This window comes from Heterocephalus glaber, unplaced genomic scaffold (genome assembly GCF_053883595.1).
Source record: "Heterocephalus glaber isolate CG9 unplaced genomic scaffold, H.glaber_assembly_v1.0 deba00001606, whole genome shotgun sequence".
In the NCBI taxonomy this organism is placed as follows: Eukaryota; Metazoa; Chordata; class Mammalia; order Rodentia; family Bathyergidae; genus Heterocephalus; species Heterocephalus glaber.
The window spans coordinates 10,955,285-10,979,117 of NW_028258377.1; the positions used below are offsets into that span (position 1 = coordinate 10,955,285).

A 23,833-nucleotide genomic window follows, 5' to 3' on the forward strand; every position below is an offset into this window, starting at 1 on the left:
GAAGAGATAAGCCCCATTCTGGAGCAATTACAGTAGGCTCAGGTAGTGAGAGAACAGATAGGGCCTTGAGTGAAGCCTGGGGTGTGAGGAAATGTTCTTTAATTGTTCTCTGGGAAGAAACAACCATCTAAAGACCAATCCTCACCCAAGTATAAATGACCCAAGCACAGCCAGGCGTATAATTTCAACCTACTCTGACCCCTATATAAAACACTAAGTTTAAGGAACAGAATTAGTCAATTTAAGAAAGCAGAAACCAGCCCTTTGTGCTTCCTGTTTCCTTGGACTCTGGGTACTGGTGGGGATGGAACCTGTGAAGGCTGCTGTCGTTAGTCAAGATGCCAGGTGACCACCGCAGCCCAGAATGCAACTTGGCCCAGGAAAGGAGTCAATGGACCAGGATCTGCCAAGGTGGATTAGTGGCAGAGTCAAAGCCTGGAGCCATGCAGGCAGAGTGTGGGCGGGCTCCCGGTAACCTTAGCACTCCTCTGCAATGTCTGTTTCTGGAATTCCTCAAGCTCACCCAGAATGACTGAGTAACAGCAAGGAACTGGGTCAAACTCCAGGAGGAAAATTCCATGCTGGTGCCCACAGAGGCAGCCTGCGGGTATCGGCTTGGCTCAGGCATGCTCTGTGAGGCTGAGCCAGGAGGGTCCAGCTTGGAATGGGACCTTTTGGCCCACAAACAGTCCTCCCTCCAGCATCTGAGGCCTGCTGGGCTGTGGGGCCCACAAGGGGCAAACAACATGCAGACCTGTTGTCTTTTACCCAGAACACACAGTCCCCAGGCCAAATCTGTCTTCATGAAGCCTCCATGGCTCCCTGCTGCCCAGGATCAAGTCCCTACCCTCCTTGGCCTACAAGAACCCATGTGCCCCAGCCCTGCACTTTGTGGGGGATGCCTCCATATGTGAGAGTCTGGGCGAGCTGACCACCTGTCATTCCTTCTGGCAGCCAGCTCTGTCCCACCCCTGGGCCTCCTCTGATGCCCTCTACCTCCATACTCCCCAGAGAAGGCTCACAGCCTCTGTCCACCCTCCCATGGCTGCCCCAAGGTGGATTGTAGCCTGTGGCCTTCTGTGCACCCTGCGTCTTCCCCATCACATCACTTTCTATTCTGTTCACCCATCACCCATGACTTGTTTTCCCCTCACCCCACCCCAGGGCCATGAGCAGAGCTCTGGGGATGGATTCCTTCTGAGTCCCCAGTGCCTGCCAGTACTTGGTCCAGCACAGATCTACAGAATCTCATAAAGTGAGTCAACGGATAAATGGGGAAATTAACAAACTCTTGCATATGAGAAAAGAACAGTCTCAGGGTGGTGGGGGAGAGGTCACCGGACTCTGAGAGACAGAATCCCTTAACAAACCCTGGTGTCTCAGGACGCTTGTCTACCTACAGATGTTGCTCTCCATCTCTCACCAACCTCAACACAGTCACAAACCCTACAGTGCAGCCATGTCGATGGGGCTAAAAGATACCAAGACGCACCTCCAGCCTCCTCATTTCAGATCCTGACTATCCAGGGAGGAGTCATGCCCCACAGTGGGCAAAAAATGGGTCCCAGATTGCCAGGCCATTCTTCTCTTTTCTCTTGCAATGAATGACCCACAGGTCATCACAAAGGCTGCTTCCCTGGACATCCTTCAGTGAGTGACAGAGGGTGACTCAGACTGTGCACCACGGTACTGGCTTACTCCTTTCGGATTCTCCCAGCCCTTCTTCTGTAGGAAGATGAGAACCACTTGGATGATGATGAGGCAGGGCTCTGTGCCTACTCCCAGAGCCACAGTGCAAAACATGGGGACTGGAGCTTCAGAGAGCAGAGTCCATGCCCCTGTCCCCAGCAGGGGGCGATGGTGGCTCCTCCTTCTGCTGCTGCGGCTGCCGCTAGAAACTGTCTTTGAGACAAACCAAGTTTCCAGGACGGTGGAACATGCATTACTACTTGTGTTTATATGAAAACATTCATATACAGAAACTTACATAAATATACACTCATACATGTACGTGGCATGAATATTGCTGTGAAATTCATACTGGTAAGTGCCTTTGAAGAATGAGGGCCACAGGAATGACTTAGAGACAGTATGTCCTCTCATGCCTTTGGAAGTTGTCTATATTCACCTATTATCTATTTGGGGGAGGCAGAGCTTGGGATTGAAAGCAGGGCTTTTGCACTGAACTACATCCCCAGAAACCACCCCTCCCCTACCCCCCATTAATTTTTTTTTTGAGATAGTGTCTCTCTAAGTTGTTAGGTTGCGTGGGCTGAGTTCGAACTTGCAGTCCTCCTGCCTCAGTTTCCTAGAGTGTGCATGCCACCATACCCTGACTCTATTTTAATCAACTAACAACAATTTAAAAAAGTGAATCTTGGAACATGTGGCCAGTGAGGTGATTCATCAAGCTAAACACTGCTATGTCTACTTAAAGCCTGTCTCTGAATAAACATTATAGACCAGGGATGGTGAATCTTTTAGAGCTTTTAATGCTACAAACAGCCCACTGTGGCATGCGTGCCATAGGCTCACCACCATTGTTAGACCAAACCCTATTGAGATTAAGATTGTTACCTCAGCTGCCTGGTAGGACTTTATTTTTTTCTGAAGGACAGTAAGTTTTGGAGGAAATAATATTAACAATATATTTCACCTGTATAGTTTTTTTGAATAATGACACATTAATATTTTGGGAAATAAAAAAGATCACTTCAAGTAAAAAGACAACGTCCAATTTGAATCCCTTTTGTGTCCCTTCATAATTGTTGGTTGAATCACAAACTATACTTCTGCTAAAAAACAAACACTCAAACAAAAAATCAACTGAAGCTATACCTAGGCTTCACCTGTCTACCAAAGAGCTTCTTGATAAAAAAACAAAAACAAACAAATTTGAAATAAAAACAGAAAAGCCTCAAGTTTACCCATCTTAAACACAGACAGAAATGAAGTTCCCTCTAACAACAGATTTTTTCCTAAACAGAGTGGTCATCTTTTCTTCACACACTATGATGTCCTGCTCCCGGTCCTCTTTCTGGGCAATGTCAGTATCTTAATTAATGAGCAGTGACCAGAAGCACATGTCACAGTCCAGCAGTGATGTGATCAGGCTGCTATCTCCCTTACCCTACTCACTGTACTTCTGTTAATGCTCACCGATAGTGAGCTCTATCAGAACCCAGGCTTTGTTTCTTTTTTTACTGCTCTATCTCCAGCTCCTAGAACTACACTGGGCACACACCAGGTGTTCTAAAAATAGGCATTTGTCAAATTAATAATGAAAGGTGAAGCCTTCAGGAATTTTCTATAGGAACCTTTGTCAAATCAGATTGCCCATCCTCTACATATGCAACTGATTTTTTTTTCCGGTAGCAGGGATGGAACTCAGGACCTTGTGCTTTCGAGGCAGGTGTGGTGCCACTGAGCTAAAACCCCGGCCACATATACAACTGATTTTTAATACTAAGGACTGGAAATTACATTGACTTCTGGTAGTTCTGTCCTTTAGATTGGGCCTTTGGACCAAGCTTTTGGGGTTGTTTGGATCTTGCCTTTTCACACAGCATGTTAGCTGTCCTCCACTGAGTCATCCTGAATTCTAGACCTTTCCTCAAGTTAGGGAGGGCATAGAATGGGACTCCAAGATACTGCTATAAGAAGAGGAGGTATGAGAGTGCTGTCCTCCACAGTGGTGTGAGGAAACGAGACTTGGGGACAGGAGAGGCAGACTGGCATCTGGAGACAGGGGTGCTGGGTCTAGAAGGACGAGGAGAGTCATCTGCAGGGCTCCAGGGGAGGCAGCCGGGGGAAGAGGTCCAGGCTCAGTGCCAGCACAGACATTACTGAAAGTAATACTGATACCACTAACACCAATACCAAACATTCCTAAATGCTTCCTATGGGTCATCCATGAAACTGCACGTTTTATGTCTAATTTCATTTAACTCACAAACACCCCTGTCCTTCATGGTAGGAATGAGCATCCTTGGATAAACTGAGGCCCGGAGAGATCCACTTGCTTGGATTATCCCAGCTCACAGATAGCTGGTCCTCTCCTTGAACCCAAGACTACTGACTCTAAGAGCCATGCTAAGACCACAAGGTGTCCCATGGAGGAAAAACAAGAAGGATGTTTTCTCCGGAGGGTGATGAATTTGTTTATAACTATGGACATGGAAAAGGGGATTCTGGTCTTTGTTCTGGGATAATTTGGAGGAAAGAGTGTGTTTAAGCTAAGCTCTTTAGCTCTTTAGTGGGGAGAATAGAATGACAAGGCCTGGAAAGCCAGCTCAGAGCTCCCTCCATGGCTGAGTCCAGAGGTGATGGGGCCTGGACTTGGTTGAGATGCGAAAGCAGAAGGCAACTCAGGGGGCATGGAACCAGTGAGAAGAGTTGACTGAGGGGCAGGAAAGACGCAAGGTGGCTCTGGACCCAGTCAGTTGGAGGAGGGGCACAGGACTGCCTCTCCTATGCTAATGAGGAAGCAAACTGCAGCAACCACAGATGTCAGTCCTGACCCTGTCCCAACCAAGCACCAGTTATGTGAGCCTCTGTCTGTCTCTCTGAGCCTCCCAGCCCTACCTCCTCCTGTGGGGAGAGGTGAGAACTGGACAAGACCACTCAGGTGAAGTGCATGGTGTGGCACCTGCTTGTGGTAACTGCCAGCACCTCAGGCTCCCAGCCCCCTTCCTTAGAGTGTTACGTCCCCAGATATCTGAACCACCACCCCAGGCAACTCCACAGGCCTGCTGAGAGCTTACTTTAAGGCCTTCCTGCTGGTAACTCTGGGATATACAGTCCAGGACACCTTTGTATTTGTTTAAATAAACCCCGTCTGCTTGGAGTCGGCTTTTCACAACATCCATAGGAGTCGCTGTCCCCCAGGAAATTGCTCCTGCAGAGAGAGAAAGGCACAGGTGTTAGGGTGGGGCTTAGGTTAGGTTAGGGCCTGGCCTCCCTAGGATTTCTGTCTGTCTGAACTCCTTACGCAGCCGAGGGAAGAGGACAGAGCTTGGAGTTAGGATGTGCAGAGTCTGTTTCCCATCCTTCCTTGCACTCACTGGGGGACTCAGTGAGTCTCCTACCTCCTCTGAGCCTAGGGCCCAATATTTATAAAATGGAGTACAGGGCCTCTCTCCCCGAGTCTGCTATGAGGAACGATGACTTGATGCCTGAGAAACCTCAAGCGTGGCCTAGTCCTCAGCCAGTGCTGGGCACGTGATGACATTATTGGTGAGACAGTCACAGCCTCCACAGCTGCTCAGCACCTTCCCAGGAAGAGAGAGCTGGAGGTGAGGCATCCTGCTGGGGTTGTGCAGCTCCCAGAGGCAGGCTTTTCTCTGAGTATGGAGAAGCTAAACAAACATGTGCAGACAGGCTGCTCATCAAGAAGCATCAGCAAAACATGATCAGAGACTGGCTTTTTATTTATTTTTATTTTTTAAATCTATTGCCCAAATATGTAGAAGAGAATCTTGGGTCCACATATCACTGGGTCATCCTCATTGGATAAGCGTAGGTACCTCAGTTTAAGCACTTTTGTGATGTTAAAAGACTAGGAAAACAAGGCCACTTTATTGTACAAACACAGAAATTGACACTTGCTTGGGTGGGGAGAAAAAACAAATCACTGTCAAAGTCCAGGACAGATGGTTTGTTAGATTTTGTAATCACTGCCCTGCAACTCCCAAAGGAGAAAGTGACTTGCCCTGGGCCCTTTGCTCTGCTGACTTCCAGCCTCTCCAGCTTCCCGCCCACAGCCCTCTGGGAACCTCTCTGGACCTGGAGCCTCTCCTCCATCTGCCAGGATAACAGGCTACTTTCTCAGCTGCTGCCCTGGGCCCTCTGTGTCCCTCAGCCTCATCAGGGGCATCATAAAATTTGATGTGCTGGCCAAGCTACTTGCACCTGATCTCAGTAGAAAAGAGAGCAGAGGGAACCTGTACTCTGAGCAAGTCAGTGTTTGCAGGACTCCTAGTGGGAGGAGGCAAGGGAGGGGCCTCTTGATGCATGAGTGCACAAGGGATCACTATTGCTTGGTGGCTGAGACTGGACTTTGTGCTGTGTTTGGCATGAGTTTTAAAGCATAACTACTAATGATGATGGTTAGAAGGAGAATGGAGAGGACTAAAGATTGTCTTCTCTTTGTTGGATCCTTCCCATCAGCACCACACATGTGACATCCACCTTGTTGTAAAGCAATCTTCTCTTGACTTCCATAGACTTCTCTGACTAGAGCTCCAGTCCCAATTTCTCATTACAGCACAACAAAACTCCCCAAAAGTGTTTTATACACTTGAGTTCTCCAATTTCTTTCAACCTATTCTCTCTTGACCCCACTTCAGTCAGATTTTTAACACTCTTCTCTCCACCGAAATGACTCTCATCAAAATGCCCAATGACCTCCACATTATTAAATCCAAAGAGTGTGATAGCAAGTACAAAGGCCCTGTGGTGAGGAGAGAGTAGGGCATGGTCAAGTTGTAGCAAAGAGAACATTATGGCTAGAGCAGAGGAAGCAAAGGGAGAAGCAGACATGAAGTGAGAGAGTAACAGAGAGTCAAATCAGACAGGGCCTGGAAAACCACTGCAGGGATGTTGACCTTGACCCAAAATGAAATATGGATGAAGTGCAGGATTCTGAATAAGGAGGTTAGGCAACAAAGCATGGTCACAAAATGAGCACACGTGGGTTTGAACTTGGGTCTTTCTGACTTCAGAATCCCCGCTGCACTGTTTGTACTAGCCGCAGGACCTCGGGCTGGTTACTTAGTATCTCTGAACCTGAGTTTTCTCATATGTAAAATGGGGAGATTGATTGCACTCTTACAGGCCTAATGAAACCCTTATATTAGAACTGTTTGTAGTGCAACCTTATGCACGGTTTCTCTTAAATGAGAAACTCAATCTATATGTAAATAAAGAGTCAAATAGACGATGGACAAATAGGAAGTAGGGGGATCTTATTCAAATGGATAGGGGAACAAGAGACAGAGAAAGGGTGAAGAAGGGGAGGGAAAGAGAATGGAAAAAAAGAATTGAGGGGAAACTATGAAAATAGAGCTTGTGCCAGTGGGAAGGGCACCAAGAGTTGGAAGGAGCAGGGAGGCAGTGGAGGGGTAGGGGATGAAAGAAAAAAAGAATTAAGATGTGTTATGTATGTGTGCCAACTCTCCACAATAAATGCAATCATTATGTACTAATAAAACATGTACTAATAAAACATTTTAAAAGGAAAGGTTCATAGTGTACCAATATTCAAGAAATGCAAAACATGGAACAGATTTCCTCCCACAAGCTCACCAGTGCCTGACACAGAGTAGGTGCTCAAAATGCACCTGTTGCCTGAAAGGGCCATAAACCCACATAGGGACTGCATCCCATAGCCCTAAAGGGAAGGGGATGAGAGGATGTGGGGCCATTCCCCCATCCGTAGCTCTTCCTCTGCCTGTCTGGGCCCGGTACAGAGTGAGGACTTAAGGAGGAACTGGTGCACATGTGGCTGCGTGAGTCCTGCCTCCCTGAGAGCTGAGAAGGGCATGGCAGGCTCTGTCACTGTCCTGCCACAATGGATTCCCAGGGATAGGGCTCCAGCCACTTCCGCCCTTACCTGCCACACCACCTGCCAGCAACATGGTGCAAGGGCTGGGCCCTGTGTCGGTCTCGGGTGTGATCCACTCACTCAGGAACACATAGGGGATAAAGTAGAGGCAATAGCCTGGGATGTCTCTCAGCAGCATGGCACTGGCCCCCCGGTACAGACCAGCCAGGCCCTCAGTCCGCACGATGGTTACAATGCAGTGCACCGGTCCCTGGTACACTGGCTGCTCGCCAAAGGCAACTGCTCTGGATTTCAAACCTAGATTGGCTGTGAAGGCAGAGGGGAGAAAATAGCAAGTGAGCCAGGAGAGTAAAAGATTGACCATTTCCTGCCACTGCAGCCATCCCAGCCCAGTGACAGTACCCAGTCACGGCCCACTGGTTTTTGTCAAAACTTCTGACCTTTTTGGCAGCTCCTACTAGGATTTTGAAGCCCCCAAAGAAGCCTCTACTAATCTACACAGCCATGTTAGAGATAATATTAGCCAGGTAATGAGGCCCAAGCTCCCTTAGGATTCCCAGAGCTTTCTGGTCAACTATCACTTCATCTTTTTAAGCAGAAGTGATTGCAGAATGCCTAGGGCTATTTACACAAGCCACACCAAACTTTTTCTTGAAGAAGCTGGAAAATCTAACATACTCTGTGTGTATGTGTGTGTGTGTGTGTGTTTGTGTGCATACACATATGTATGCCTACTTATACTCTGTGGCAAAAATGTATGAGATTTGGGGCTGTCCTACCTCCATTACTTATAACTTTTTGACCCTGTCAGGTCAGCACTTTCAAAACCTATTTCCTTATCTTTAAAAAAGGGACAGGCTGCCATGAGTATAAATGAGGTTACACATGCTAAGTGTTCAGTGTGGTTATTAAGATACTGTAGGGGCTCAGTAACTGATGGACAGATGATGATTACTGAGAGCAAAGTGGCTGGTGTGAATTGGATGCAGTGACTAGAAGACTGGGCATGTTCTCCTTGACTCACTCCAGCCCTGGTTAGGCTGCACCCTAAAACAGCCGTAGGGTAGCACTGAAGCCATTGGCCCTTCAAAGTACAGGGGCCCAGGGCTGCTGTCTCCTTTCTGACCTTGGAGTCTGGGCCGACAGATTATAGTTTATGCTGACAGCTTCTTGTAGCCAGCAGAGGCTTTGTCTCCCACTTAGTCAGACCTCTTTCTTGCTGCCCCTGAGGCTTCTCTTCTCCTCTGCTTTGAGCCATTAGCACAGCTTTAACTCCTGGCCAGAAAGACCTCCCAGTCCCAGTGCACAAAAAGTGACTCTCTCAGCACTCCCTTCTCAAAGAACTACCATAACATGACTGGGAAAGAAACAGAATAAAATATGTCTGTGATCACATGGCTGTTTTGCCACCTGGGCTTAATTTGCTGCATACAGTGTCCCAACTTGGTATCACACACTCTGCAAACAGGCAGCAGTAGCCTTTCATTGCATTAGTTGGACTTTCAAGTCTCCCAAATATCCCATCGATGAAAAGTTAGGATCAAACATTCAGCTTCATGACTCCACAGTCCCAACCGGAGATTTGAGAGTAAAAGGGGGCCTGCACTTTAACTCTTCCCAGAAGTGGGTGAAGTGAGAGTGAGGGGATTGAATATGCCTAGGAAGTGTGCTTGAACCAATTCCTCCTGTGTTTCCATCTCTCTGGAGGGAAAGGAAGGAACACTGCCAACCATAGTTGGTCAACCACAGCGCAGACGGGAAACTGAGCCTTGACATTTCCATTCTTCTTCCACAGTGCGTCCCATAGAAGGTGAGCAGGAATGAAAGTCACACTGGGGCACAAGTCTCCTCCGAGCAAGATCAGATATACCAAAAAGCCCACCAAGAGGCCATTAGACAGCCCTTCTTTTCCCAAATCCATGATGTCACCCAGGGAAGTTTTGCCATTAGACAGATTCAAGGTCATTATCCTACTGCATAAACTTTGTCTGGGCTGCTTTCATCACCAGCCAACACTGACCTGAATAGGAGTCAAGGTTTTCATGAATCAGCTGTGGATATAATATGGCTTTCAGGAGTTACTCATCAAAAGACAGATAATGATTGGCTTGTTCAGAGGTACAGATGTTGAAAAAACACTAGTTAAACTGCCTACTGGACTTGTCGACTTGTGGAGTTTTTTTTTTCCATTTCTCTCCAGGGTAAGCAATAAGGAAATTTTCTTATATCCTCCTAAGTATGTAATATAAACAATCTAGCTTTTAATTGCTCAAGAACTACCCATTTGTGACTATTAAGGCAATATGATTGTCATGGAGATCATAGTCACCAGGATGCTGACACAGCTCTGTGCTGACCCCAGTTTATATTATTGCATTAGTCAGATTTCCATCACTATAACAAAATACTTGAAAGAGAAGGTTGATTTTGCCTCAGTTTGGGAAATTCCTTTCAAAATCCATTGGCCTCACTATTTTTGGCCTGTGGCAAGGCAGGCACCATGGTGGGAATGCATAGCAGCGCAAACTTGCTCATGTCATCAGCCAGAGAGCAAGACAGAATGAGGAAGTGGCTGGGATTCTGATATCCCCTTCAAGGATGCAAGCCTTGAAGGATGCATCCCAATAACCTGAATACCTCCCACTGGGCCCCACCTGCTAAGGGTTCTATCACTCTTGATAGCACCAACCTGGAAACCAAACCTTTAACTTATGGGTCACTGGGGACACTTATCCAAACCACAGCAACTGCAAAGTCCTTGAAACTCCTTCAGCTGCCTCATCCCCTCCAACTATGGTAGGATGTGGCTTTCAGGGGTTACTGATTGAGAGACAGTGTCCAGATCAAACGTTTCTTGTATGGAGGTAGAGATGTTGGAAAAACACAACAGCTAAACTTGTTTTGTCAAAAAGTCCCAAATGAGAACTAAGCCTGTACTTTTTTTCTTCCTAAGACAAGTAATAAGGAAATTCTTTGCATATACATACATATATTTCTGAATATATTTCCTAAGAGAAGAAATGTTGTCTTTTTTTGGGGGGGGGCTACTAGGGATAGAACTCGGGACCTTGTGCATGCAAGGCAGGAGGCGGAACCACTGAGCTAAATCCCTGGCCCATGTTATCTTAATGTAACCATAGTAGAATTACCCATCTCATACATCTACATTAATAACACTTTTATCAAATCTACTATCATTTTTCATTTGACCTCATGATATATAAATATAGCATTACTCCCCTCCAGTAAAGAATGCAGTATTTTAATCTGGACTATTTGCATCATCAAGACTATTTCCATAGCCTTTCCTTGTATTTTTTCTATGACACTACCAGTTTTTCAGAGTCCAACACCCTGCTTCTTGTTAACAGAGCATCTCTCCCCCAGATTTTGTCCGCTGTTTCCTTGTTATCACCTCAAGGTTATGATTCTTGGCTGGATTTCTTCTCTATTCTTAATTCTTATCTCTAGTCCCACGAAAACAAATCACTGTCATGAGATCCTGGTCTTTGCTTCCTCTGGCCTTCTATCCTTGTTTAAATTAACTTATTTTTAAATTGAAGTAAAATTTACATTCAATAAAAACTATAGCTCTTAACTACATAGTTTATGAATTCTAAGAATTGCATGCCAATAGAACTGCACCCTGCCATGAAATCACTTCTTACACTGGAAGCAAACTGTTTTGGTCAGAGTCCATTTAGACAGTGCTCAGATTCCACAGCCTACTACCCTGATCCACAAGGGAAAAGAACTCCATGCTACCAAAGAGGTGGTACTCTTGAGATGTGAACTTCTCTGGGGCAGTGGTTATTATGGATTCGCCTACACTAGCAACAGTGGTATGGATGATTTACACTGGGGCCACAAAGCACAATGTCATCAATTCAGTCATTGTAATTCTAGGCCCAAATAAAAAAGCATCGTACTACTAATGGTTAGCCCAAGGTCACAAAAAAACCTAAAAAGATGAATTTACACCAATAATTATTTTTAAATAGTAGCAAGAACATAAGCACTGGAAAACTGTGACAGGATCAAGATATCCCTGCTGATGAATAAACAATAGAGCTTTGATTTTTTACCGGAAAACAACAATCACTTGTGTAGTGCCAAGCTGTCTATCGCTTGGCCTCAGGGTGCAGTCTAGGAGCCTGGCAGCTAGCTGCAGGGAAGTGCTGAATCAGACTTCTTGATAATTCTAGCAGTGGACTAATTTTAGTTGACAAAAATTAAACTTCTTAAAAGCTGATTTGGGACATTATTAGAAAGTAGCTCTTAGAAATGTGCAACTAAACTCTTTGGACTTAAATGTCACTTGTCCAAGGCCCTGAAGCCGATTGCAGGCTGCTGGATCAGTACTCATCTCACATTGATCTGCTGACTCCCAACCTACTGTTCTCAAACATTTCAAGTTTAATCACAGGAGTGCACAAGGATCGACATCAGGTAGGTCTTCTTCTAAAGTGAAATGTATTTAATTTTCTGGAATTTGTGGCACAGTGTTCCAAGTCAATGGAACTGGCCCCACCCTGTTCCTCACTTTCCCCTAGGAGTGGAGAACGGTCCCTGCAGTTCTAAACAGAACCCCTCCAAGCCCTCACCCTCAACTCCTCTGGCTCTATCGCCTGGGCCAGAAGCTAGCTTTGAAGCCAGATGTCTCTGAAAGAACTTTTCTAGGAGTGTGTGTGAGGGCATCTGACTTTGATGCTATTTTCTAAACATCTGGTTTTGCACTCCCTGAAGCAATGAGTTTCCTGATGAGGAGAATCATACTCTGTGGCCTGTCTCAAATGCTGTGACCCAGTGCCTGGGGCCCTATGCAGCTCAGCATCATTCCATGAACATGGGAACGTCCGGTTGGTGTGTGCGGGGAGGGTGTGGGAGTCCAGCACCAAAGCCTCCCAAAGGCTCTAGTCTCAGAATTAATTCAACCCAAAGACTGATCCTTGGGCCAGAAGCTTTAGTTAATGAAAAGAAAACTCCAAAGTATGGATAGCACTGGCCTAAGATGCTACTGAGGCATTCAGTAACACAGTGGTACAACCTTAGCACACCAGCTGGCTATAACCTCTTTGGCTTGGATTTAGGCATAAGCAAGTTGTGGAACCCTCAGGGTGTCACTGACTAGGAAGCTCTTTCCTAGCTCCTTTTCCTAAAGAGCCCAGCAGTTTCCTCAAGATCTGAAGGGTCCAGGCCGGGGATTTAGCTCAGTGGTGCCACTGCCTATCTCGAAAGTGCAAGGTCCTAAGTTCAATCCCCAGTACCAAAAACAAACAAATAAACAAAAAAATCTGAAGGATCCAAAGTAGGCAGGTGCTTTAGTACAAAGAGCCCAGAATTAGAAGCACACAGGATTTGCATTCCTGTCCAGTCACTAGTTCCTCCCCAAGACTAACCCTCCTGGCACTGACATATCTGTATAGTAATAATAAAACTAGGTTGCCAAAGAGACAAACTGATATAATCAGGGCCTGAGAAGCACAATTTGTTAACTTCCCAGCTGGGCATTTCTGAGGATTCAGGGAAACCAGAGAAATGGTTTTGACCCATTTTGTCACCATACAGATTCTTGTGCTCAACTAGCTTCACGTTCTGGAGCAGATTTGATGATCCTCCCTGCTTAGTTGACCCCTCAAAGGGCCCTCACCACTAAGTGGCCCCTTACCACTCAGGACAGTTTGCTTTCTCTTGGCATGGCCTGAAATTTAAGGCCCTCTTTTCCTCAAATCCTGGCTACAAGGTGTCCCCCATTCTTCATCCAGATCATCTTTGATATGGTGGAGCCAGGCCTTCTGAAATCATCCTTTCAACTTCTTTCCTCCTTCCCCTCAAAAATCTCTAAATTTTCCCTTTCCTTCTTGCTCACTGGAAAAGAAATCCTTCTGTACCCATTTGGCTCTGCCTCCTAGGTCTCTCTGGGTCAATTTTGATGTGTTTCTCACCTGCCTGTTCCTCATGATTGCCCTGTTGGTTCTGCACCATGAATGCCTTTGATCTCCACTCCTCCCTGTTCCTAAGCCTGTGGCTCTGGGCTGGGGCAGCAGCCTCCATGTCAACTTACCCACTTCTATGATTCCTGCCATGCTCCTACCCCTGTCATAGGTCACATCCATCTTACTATGGCACACCACTGGTGGGGCCATAATGGTGTCCAAGCTGCTTCACTGTCTACTAAGCAGATTTTTAGCCCATCCTCAGCTAAGAAATCCAAGCTCATCACAACTTGTTTTGCATCTCTCCAACCTCCTACCATCCTTGTGTTTTATAAATAGCTCCCTCATCCTTCTATATGCCTGCCTTCTCCTGCCACTGGACCTTACCCTACTTTGCTCTCTCAGTATCAAACACCCCCTACCTCATGACCTCACCTTTAAATCCCACCCAAATTCAAAGACCTCATCAATAGATCTTTCCTCTCTGGAGCCTTCCTGACCCATAGAGCCAGAGTCAGGAGTTCCAGAGCTTTCCACGGGGTCCTTCTCATTTTTGTATACATCTGACTCCCACTAGACTTGAGATCCCTGAAAGCAGTGGCTGTACCTCCAGCACTCCTGCTCTATCCACTCCACCTGGCTCAGGAAGCGCTTGTGAGTAATGGAAGTAACTCACGGCCCCTGCTTGCATCTGGGCCTGGTGAATGATTAGAGTGGTGGACACACAATTAACGCCAAGTCCTCCTCTGTTCCTCCAAACTCTGCCCTCTTTTATGTGAGGGCCTCGTGATCTGAATTTCAATTAGACTTTTGATGGAAACAGAGACCTGAGAGCTCCCAATGGGGGAGGAGTGAGTGGCTTTGACCACTGGCCTCTAGGATGGGACTTGGCCTGGACAGCAGGAAGACTGCTGGTCCCCAGGACCCAGCCTGACCTCCAGCCAGGCCCAGCAGGACACTCAGGTAGGCTTATGCTCAGACAAAGTTAGTGTTTAAAAGGAGGATTTCTTCACTGTAAAAAGCACACTCCATGGAACCCAGGCCAGCCCTGTGTCCTTGCCAGATGGCCGAGGTCCCAGAGAATATCTCTGGGAATCTGGAAGAGTTTTTTTGAGGGGTAACTGTTTTTCATTGTGTAATGGGAGTCAGCACCAAGTGGAAGTTCCCTTTAAATTACAACAACTGCCCATGTGACCTGGCAAACCCTTTCTGAATAACCATTTCAAAACATGTACCAAGAATCTTAAACATGGCCACATCCTTTACCCACTCATGAGTCAAAAAGCCCACACATTTAGGGAAATAATCCTAAATGAAGGCAATTCTTTATAAACAGATTTGCTGATCACATCACTATTTGGGGGAGAAGACAAATTGCGAACAGCTCAAACGTTCACCAGTAGGAAGATTGTTAAATAATATACTTACTAGTAGTACAGCTAACACTTATTTCACATTTTTAGTATACTAGACATAGTGCCAAGACTTCCATGTATGACATGTCATCCAATTCCATCTCAGCGAGGAAATAGCTACTATTGTTATGTCTGCTCTATGGATATGTAAACTGATTATGTTAGATAAATCATCCAGAGTTTCTTGCCTTGGTGTAGGTAATATTACAACATGTAGTCTAATGCCAGAAACCAAATTCTCAACATATGCTACTTACCCTCTCAGTGTGTGTGTGTGTGTGTGTGTGTGTGTGTGTGTGTGTGTGTGTGTGTTGTGTTTGGTGGAGTATTATACATGCAGATTTAGAAGTACTCATCTGTGTTAGAGTTCGACCATTGTGACAAAATACCCAAGGAAAAACGACTTAAAGGAGGAAATGCTTATTCTGGCTCACATCTCCAGAAGTTTTAGTTTGTGGTCTGCTGGTTCCATTGCTTTGGGCCTGAGGCAGAACACCATGGAGAAAAGCTGCTCACCTCATGGCATTTGAGAAACAAAGAGAGGTATGAGGGAGGGAGGGAAGGAAGGAGGAAGGGGAAGGAGAAAAGAGGGGGAGCTGGAAACAAGATACAGTCCCCAAGTTCACAACCTCATGACCCATTCCCTTCAAACAACCCCACCTCCTAATTTTCCATCGGGTCCCAATAATGCCATCAAATTATGAATCTGTCCATGGATTCATCCACAGATGAAGCCGGAGCCTCACTATCCAATGCCCCTTCCAAAGCCCCACCTCTGGGCACTGCTTCACTGGAGACCAGGGCTTCAACACATGAGCCTTTAGGGAACATTTAATATCCACACCATAGAACCACATATTTTAATTAATTTTTATGCCATTTTAATGACAGAAAATGTTTCTATTATATACTTGATCTTAACAATAAATGTTTCTGTTATAATGTTGAGTTCAAAAGGATTTAAAATTGGCTATGTAGCATAAGTATGACCCCTTAAAATATTTAACATAAGTACATAGAACAGAAAAATGGGACACATTAATATGTCAGTAGTGTGTGTCCATTCTGGGTTGTATTTGGGTGGATGGGTATTTTCTCCCTCTCCCTTCGATGTCCTGCAGTTTGTAAATTTGTAATCATGGGTCACCACCAATGAACAAGCACTAGCTCTCTATTTGCCAGTCTGTCAACAAGTTGAGCTGGGCTTTTACCTCAAAGTGGCTTCCAGGTCACCTATCACATGTCCTGAAGCAGAGAAGCCAGAGGCCTCTGACACCTGGCTTCAATATGGAGCTGTGTCTCCCATGTCATGTGGTCATCACCCTGGAAGTGGACTGGTAGCTTTAAAACCGCAGACCAAGCAATAAGTCCCACAATCTGTGCTCAAGGCTGCCTGGAAACGTCCCTGTGAGCAAAGCCAACCCACAGTCAGGGCCTGACCTGGAACAGACGCAAACAAGCTGACCCCAGCCCCAGCCCCAGCCCTATTCTTTTAGTTCACACGGGTTGTTTTAAATGGAATTACCATACAATTTCCAACTGAAATATCTCACATGAGCATCTCTTTACATAGTCTCTAAAAATTCAGAGGCTCCAAGTACACCAGGCCACGTGACAACAATCAGGTGGAGCAGAGTCAGGGTTGCCCCCTTGGATGAATGGGGCTCAGCTCACCAGTAGCCACCACTCCTATGCACTGAAGCTGGGACATGGTGTTTGAGCCACTGCTTTTCACAGCAGGGAGCAGCAGATGGTGAAATGTGTCCTGCACTTTTATTTCAATTCTAAGAGGAAAACATAGGGTGGTGGGAGAGTTGTGGCTCTCAACAAAAGTGGTAGTGGGCACACTTCCTGGGTACCTCTGCTCACTGATGTTATAGCTCTTGTCCCAATTAGTCTTTGAATTTTCTTTTCCTGGCCTAGAGAGAACTCATTTCCTAAGAGAGAACTCATTTTTCCAGAGAGATTCCCAGAAAAAAAAATACTGATTGGTGCCCCTCTGCCCACCTCCCACCCCTTCCCCAGGAGTTGACTGCCTGGACGTGTGGTACCCTAAGGCCTCCCCCAAGAAGCCTTGGCAGGAGGTGGGGAAGAGCTGTGCAGGGAGAGCACCCCAAGGTCATGCACTTCAGATCTATTTTCCCTGGGAGACCAGGAGCTGTACCCATTTCTTGAGCAATATCATTTTGGAGCCATGTTCCCAGCCCAACTCCTCCCAAAGTTTCAAGCTGTTTTTAATGCATGAATTTTTCTTTTCTTTTCTTTTTTGGTTCCAGGGATCGAACACAGGACCTTGCACTTGCAAGGCAGGCACGAAGCCACTGAGCTAAATCCCTGGGCCTAATGCATGAAACTTTTGTGCAAAGGCTCAGGTGGCCCAGGACACCAAAGTTGCTGTAGCCTTAGCTTCTATAAAGTCCTGGGGCAGAAGCATCTCTGGGCTCAGAGTAGGGCCTCCTGGATCAGCATCTCTGCCCTACCTCACCCTAAGGCAAAAACTTCAAGTTATGGAAGCTTTCTGTGCCTCAGCTTTTCCTTTCTGAAGTCCCAAGAATTGGGGTGTGGTGAAGATGAGGTGAAAGTGAAGCTCTTGGCCCTATGCCTGGCACAGGTCAAGGGCTCAGGGAACAGGGTTGTGTAGCCTTCACAGTGGTGACCATTCTGCCAAGCCAGGAAACAGGCTGGTAGATGTGACTGAGGGGGGCCCTCCAGTCGTGCTTTCTACCCTCCCTCCACCCCATAGTGGAAACTCTGTTTTATCTGTGAGCCAAGCCTTGGGCTCAGGTGCTGAGGACTCCAAACTTCATGGGCCCTTCCCAGACTCTTATCCAGAACCTCCCTGTTCTCCCAGAAGGCCAGGCTCCTAGGAAGGACAGACAAACACGTGTTCATTTCCTGTCACTGCCTCAAGGGATTTCCTTCTGGCACCCCTGATGAAATGGCCTCCTGAGGCCAGGAGCAGGTGGTGTGAAGAAGTACAGTCCGGGAATTCCTGTTCTCCTGAGATGCTGTCAGGACCTCTCACAGGGAGGGAAGAGGAGGGTTCATGGGTCCCTGTTTCCTCACTGCCCAGAGAGCTTAGGCCCTCATTGGGCCTGAGCTTCCTAGGTGGGCAGATCCACAGTGCCTGGCCCAGGTGGGCCATGCTCCTCCCACACTCCAGGTGAGGCAGGCCTGGGAGACCCTGAGCATTACTCTGAGCATGTGCAGTCTTGGCTTCTATGTTGCTTTCTGCTGTCCCTCTTCCCAACCTGCTCCCTCCCTGAGCAGCCTGCCTGACAGCTCACTCACTAGCCCCACCTGTCACAAATGGTAGTGACCCAATTTCTCTCTGGCTCTCTGCTGGAAGCAGCCCAAGAAGAAGACAGGATGGAGTTTTCATTGTTGTTGTTCACTATACTACCATGTCTCCAGCATGTAGCTCTGTGCCTGGCACACAGCAGGTACATACTCTGTTTCTTAGATAAAAGAAGAGAGATGATAACCATGCCTGGCTCACGTTGTTGTGGTGGATGTCAAATAAGATGATTTGAGCACAGCACTTCACACCGTGGCTGGTGTACATGAGCACTTATCATCAACAGCTGCTGTTGGTGGCTTCTCAGTTCCCTAACATTGACCAAGAGCTGCATGCCCAGCTTTGGGGCCAGTCTTGGGCCCTGTCACTCCCCTGCTAATCATCCACCCTTCCTCCAGGCTTCAGATGTCTCTAGCTAGTCCTCAGTACCCCCTAAAGTGTCCCCAAGAGCCAAGAAGCCACACAACATGCACAATGTACACATGCACACAGGCCACACCTACCCCTAGGTCCTCCCCTTTGAGGCACCACGAGAATGTAATGAAGAAGGTAGGTGTTATGGCTTGTATCTAGATGTCCCTCCAAAGCCTCATGCAGCCATAGGTGGGGCTTCTTGGAGATGGCTGGATCTAGGGTGTGTGATGCTGGGATCAAGGATGAAATGTTAGGATTAAGGGTGTGAGTGCTGCCCACCCTAAGGACAGGTAGCCTGGATAAGATATAAGGGACAGAAAGAGGCTTGTTCTCTGTTACTTGTCACTTGCTTGCTGCTTGCTGCTTGCTGCCTTCTGCCTTCCCTGCTTTGCCATGGACTGTTTGTCCTCTGTGATGCCCTTCTGCCATGCCATCTGCTTTGGAGCCAGCTGACTGTGGACTGAAACCTCTACAAACTGTAAGCCAAATAAATCTTTCTCTCTTTAACTTTGAGTGTTGGGCGTTTTGTCTTAGTAATGAGAAAAATAACTAAGACAGTAGGTTGCTCTCAGTAGCCAAGCAGCCTCATCCCTGAGCTTCTTCCAACATCTGGACCCCAAAGGATTTTTAGACTTATAGAGAGTTTCCCTCTGTACTAGAATCTAACAAAAGTTTTTCTGAAGTGGACAGGGCTTTGGGTCAGGATGTGTGAGTTCTAAGTCTGCTTACAATGCCCTTCATCTCTCTACATCTTTGTTTTTTCTGTGAGGGGGGGCAGATCAGAAAGTTTCAAATATTTCTCAGAGGTGCAATCAGTTGAAGAAACTAAACTGTACCAAGACATGACTCAGTATATCCAGTAGATGAAGGCAGATATGTGCCTACCCCGTCTCCCTGGTGACCCCCCACTGTTGTCTTGCATCTCCCCACATGCTGACTGTGACAATGGGCACAAAGGAGTGATGCACTTCCCGGGAACACCCAGGGCCCAGGCTACCCACATGCCCTGGTGGGGAGGGAGAATTGGTATCTGGTTCAGAGTAGGTGATCTGCTGTAGCCAGTATAAAATTCATATCCAGGTTTGAACAAGGCACTTGCATTTTCATTTTGCACTGAGAGCTCCCAATTATGTAGAAGATCCCCATGTGTTAGTGATTACCTGTTCTTGAGAAAGTATCTTAGCCTGTAGGAACCTCACTTTTGTCATCTGTAAAATACAGGTAATGATAGCACTTGCCTAACAGAACTGTGAAGAAGATGAGATAACCGAACCTATGCAGAGCTCTTAACAGGTTCCTGGCACAGAGTAATACATGACCAATAGTAGTTACTGCTATAGAAGATAATGACAATACTATTGCATGATAACATAAGTGCCCTACCCAATAACACTGATACTAAAAATTGCCCTCCAGGTTCAGTCACCTAGGAAATGATTACAGGTCCCCAGATACCAGTTCTACCTCCCTGGCCTCTTACCTTCTCGAACTGGTTGTGTTTGCATCTGCAGCCGGATCTTGATGAGGTCCACAGGCCCCCCAAGCCCAACAGAGACCACACCGGCCACCATGCTGGCCAGGAACAGGTCAGACAGGCTGTGGCGAGGGCCAGCCTCAGGCTCCCCACAGTGGTGCTGGCCAAGGAACCTCCGCATGTTGCTGAAGACCCCAAAAACCACCGAGTTGTAGACAGCAATGCTGGCCAGGGGGAAGGACATGCCCTTGAAGAAGCCGAACACCTGTGGTGAGACCGGTGGGAGGAAGCATGAGGCCCAGGGCTACAACCCCAAGGTGCAGCCCAGCAGGCCAAGCATGGAGCTCTTTCCCTTCTCTCCTGGATCCTGGAGGCTGGTGGGAAAGATGCCTAGCATGAATAAACCACCATGGGAGTGAAGAGTGTAGGAGAGGAACCTGCTGAGACAGGAGAGGATTGTTTACAACTCATGGGAAACATTCTCACCCTGGGGAGGAACACCTTCTGCATGACACTTTCTATCCTGTATGTTGGTGTCCTGGCCTGGGGCCTGTATCTGCCGCATAAATGGCAGTGCCTGGCTGGTCAAGGGGAGCCTGGGGAACTCTGAGGAGCAGTGGGCTGCAAGGACCACCCACACTCTCGTTTGCTATGCAAAGCCTTCTCCAGGCTCTTGCCATGTCCCAGGCTCTGGGAGACAGCAAGAAAGAAACAGTCTTCATTTTCATTGAGCTTATGGCCTAGGGACAGGGCATGGGAGGGGAAGGGGACAGGGGAAAACAGATGGATAGGCAATTACAGCACAATCCACTAAGCCTGTGGTGAGGGGTAAGAAGGGGGTCCTGGTGGGGCACCTGGGCAGCCCGAAGATGGGTGCCCCTGAGCAAGGGTGTCTCCTAACAGAGTGGTGCAGAGGGACACCATCAAGGACAAAGGCAGGGACTTAGGCGCACACAGACAGGGCTGAGGGAGGGGCTGCAAGCTGGGGTCAGAGTCCTTTCTATCCTGCATTCTCAGGGAACACCACAGACTCTGTGGGGAAACCTGAAAAATTCCATGTGACCTTGGAGGACTCAGGGCAGCATACATATGCTAAAGCCAAAGCATCCTCAGAAGTCATTGTTCCAACTTCAGGCTGTGTACCAATCTGATAATCCTGACCTTGTGTGTTGTGTCTTGTTTGCCAGAGGCAGGGCAACTCCTAAACATGTGCACAGCCACACACGCGCATATATGCACACACATGTACACTCCCACACCCTGCTACCTCAGGCTCTTTCTCCATAACAAGATCCTTCAGATAACTTATGATATTGCTTACCCAGGGTCTGTGGAGTCCCCAGCAAAGCCTAGGAGCTGGGGTGCTGCAGGGATACATGCCAAAAGGGAGAAGCCAGGGCTGTCTTCCAGAGGCCTGGGGAATCATGCAAAGTTACCTTGGAACCCCAGACACTGCGCTGTCAGTGTTCGGGCTGACTTCACAGCAGCCCACTAAGAGAGTTAACACTTTGATGTACCTTGCTGTCCCCTCTTTGGTGCAGGGTCCACTTCTGTGGACAATCTCAAGGTGTTTGCAGGAGGCTTCTGAGACCCAGGGCACTTACACATGTAGCTGGGTTGGGAAAATGGTCTCAGTGGGCCACATTTCATGGGGCTCAAGGCACAGCTACAGGGCCTCCATTATCAGTTCTTTTCATCTGAAACTTTATTCTAAATTCTCCAAAGAAGGGTCTTTAAAATGCTAATTCTCAAGAAGGTCACCAGAGGTATTCACAAAAAATTATTCAATTTTCCCCTTGAAAAAGAGTCAGCTAGGGTCATGTAGTGAGCTCTGGGCTCTACAGGGAGCTCTGGCAGATAGGGGCAATGTTGCACAGAGAGAGACAACATTCACTCTGTTTAAATAAACTGACAGTTCACCTTGTTTCTACAGGAATTTTCCACATTATGGCTCTAAATTCCTCAGGATTTCTCCAGAGAAGTTACACAAAATCAGTCTTATCTTCAAGAATGTCAAACTAGGTAAAAAGGTTGGGTTAAGGTAAAATGTAATATTTGAGGTGTGCTATGAGATGAAAAGGGAAAATTGGGCCAACCATGAGGGACAGGAATTAATGACCTCCTGCCTGCCGTGATGCTATGGAAGTGTGGCCCTGCCCCCAGGTCCAGGGAAGGCAGTGGCAAGAGTCACTCCAGCCACCCACCCAAGGCACTTACACTTTCCCTCCTGTATACCCTGCGGATGCAGCTCAGGGTGCTCCCGTAGCCGATGCCAGCCTGCAGGCGAGTCTGTGGAGAGAGGCAAGGTTGTGGGGCCCACTCAGAGATTAGCGACATCCCCACAACCCCAAAAGATGGCCAGAGAGGGAAAACCCCTGCCTGAAGCTACTCAGACCGGAAGGAGGCCTAAATTTCAGTCCTGGCCAGCCTGGTGCTCTGTGGTCTGGATGTAAAACTCCTTCTAATGTCTCATTCACACCTGCTCAGTGCAACAGAAGGCTCCTTTACCTGGAGAGGGGCCAAGCAGTCAGGTATGTAGAAATGATAGCACAGGATGTATAATCCCTCTCTCGAGTACGAGAAGAGAACCAGCCTATCCTGTCATCCGGCACTCTGCTTCTTACATATCCCTGGGAAGAGCTGCTCTTCTTGCCCATAGAACCACCATCCTAGTCTGTCTGTGCCTCTTTCATCTCTCGCCTGCTTCCCCTCGCACTTCCCCTCTCTCAACACATCAGATGAATCTTTTTCAAATATCACCAAAGCCGTGTCACTGTGTTTACAGCCCTCCAGTGGCCACTCATCAAATTTAGAACACATTTCACACTTTTCATCTGTGCCCCCGGGGCCCCGGGGCGCTGCCACAAGCCATTTCCTCCCCATACCCTGCCCTCCATGCCCACCACAAGTACATTTCAGGTCCCTGGAGTATTAATTCTTATCTCCAGACCTTTGCCCTGGCTGCTCACTCCCCAGGAAGACTCTTTCTCCAGCTGTTCTCCTGTTGGTTTGAGCTTAAATGCTGCATGGGTCTTAGCTGCTTGTTTATGCAGGGCTTATGTGGGATTACCCCACTAGTGCAGGGCCACCTGTCTTCCCTCCCTCTTGTCCCTGGAGTTGAGTGCAGCCCTGTCACAGCAGCTGCTCTGCACTGGCCAAATGAGGAGCTGAATGGTGAAAGCATGGTGTCCTCTAAGGGAGGCTGTTTTGGTGACCGGGGGCAGCAGTGGACAGACACAGAGGGTCCGAGGAAGCCCAAAAAACTGCCCACAGCACCCTGTACCCTGGTATCAGAGGCTCTACTTCTTTTACGATGCATGGCATGGCCAGTGATTCTCCATAAATGCTTTCCCAGCACTCCCAACGTGCTTTGCCTGGGTAGGAAGGAGTCATAAGAGCCACGGAGGAGGAGATACTGGCACTGTCCTAGCACGCAGAGGGCAGTGAAGAGCTAATGGCTAACTCTTCCCCCACACTACCTGAGCTCCACTCGGAGCCAAGTGGAGAAGCCGCTAGGGGAGCACATGCCATCAAAGTGGCAGTCTCCCAGGTGGCACTTTCCTGCATTTCCAACTTTCATTATTTTTAGCTTGTATGGTTTTAAAAATAATTTTAACTATACAACTAAATGAGAATACATTCTCCCAATAAAAGTCTCAATATCACCTGTAAGGCTAAAGATCTCCTTTGATCGGTGCAATGACTATGGCCAGTAGCGTGAACAAGAGTGTG

The 23,833-nt window shown here is 47.4% G+C and overlaps 1 protein-coding gene across 7 annotated transcripts in view; it reads right to left on the bottom strand.

Moving 5' to 3' along the window:
• Nucleotides 1-23,833, bottom strand: part of Slc25a48 (solute carrier family 25 member 48) — a 47,078-nt gene that overhangs the window by 11,473 nt on the left and 11,772 nt on the right. For all 7 annotated transcript variants that reach the window (XR_015444744.1, XM_087194734.1, XM_087194735.1 and 4 more), the window contains 4 exons: nt 22,319-22,390; nt 20,108-20,366; nt 7,613-7,870; nt 4,764-4,897 (listed from right to left, as the gene is read on the bottom strand). Coding sequence is in view for 6 of the 7 variants with exons in the window: in XM_087194734.1 (XP_087050860.1) it covers nt 4,764-4,897; nt 7,613-7,870; nt 20,108-20,366; nt 22,319-22,390 (723 nt within the window). In the remaining variant the exon portion in view is untranslated. The remainder of the gene's footprint in view (nt 1-4,763; nt 4,898-7,612; nt 7,871-20,107; nt 20,367-22,318; nt 22,391-23,833) is intronic.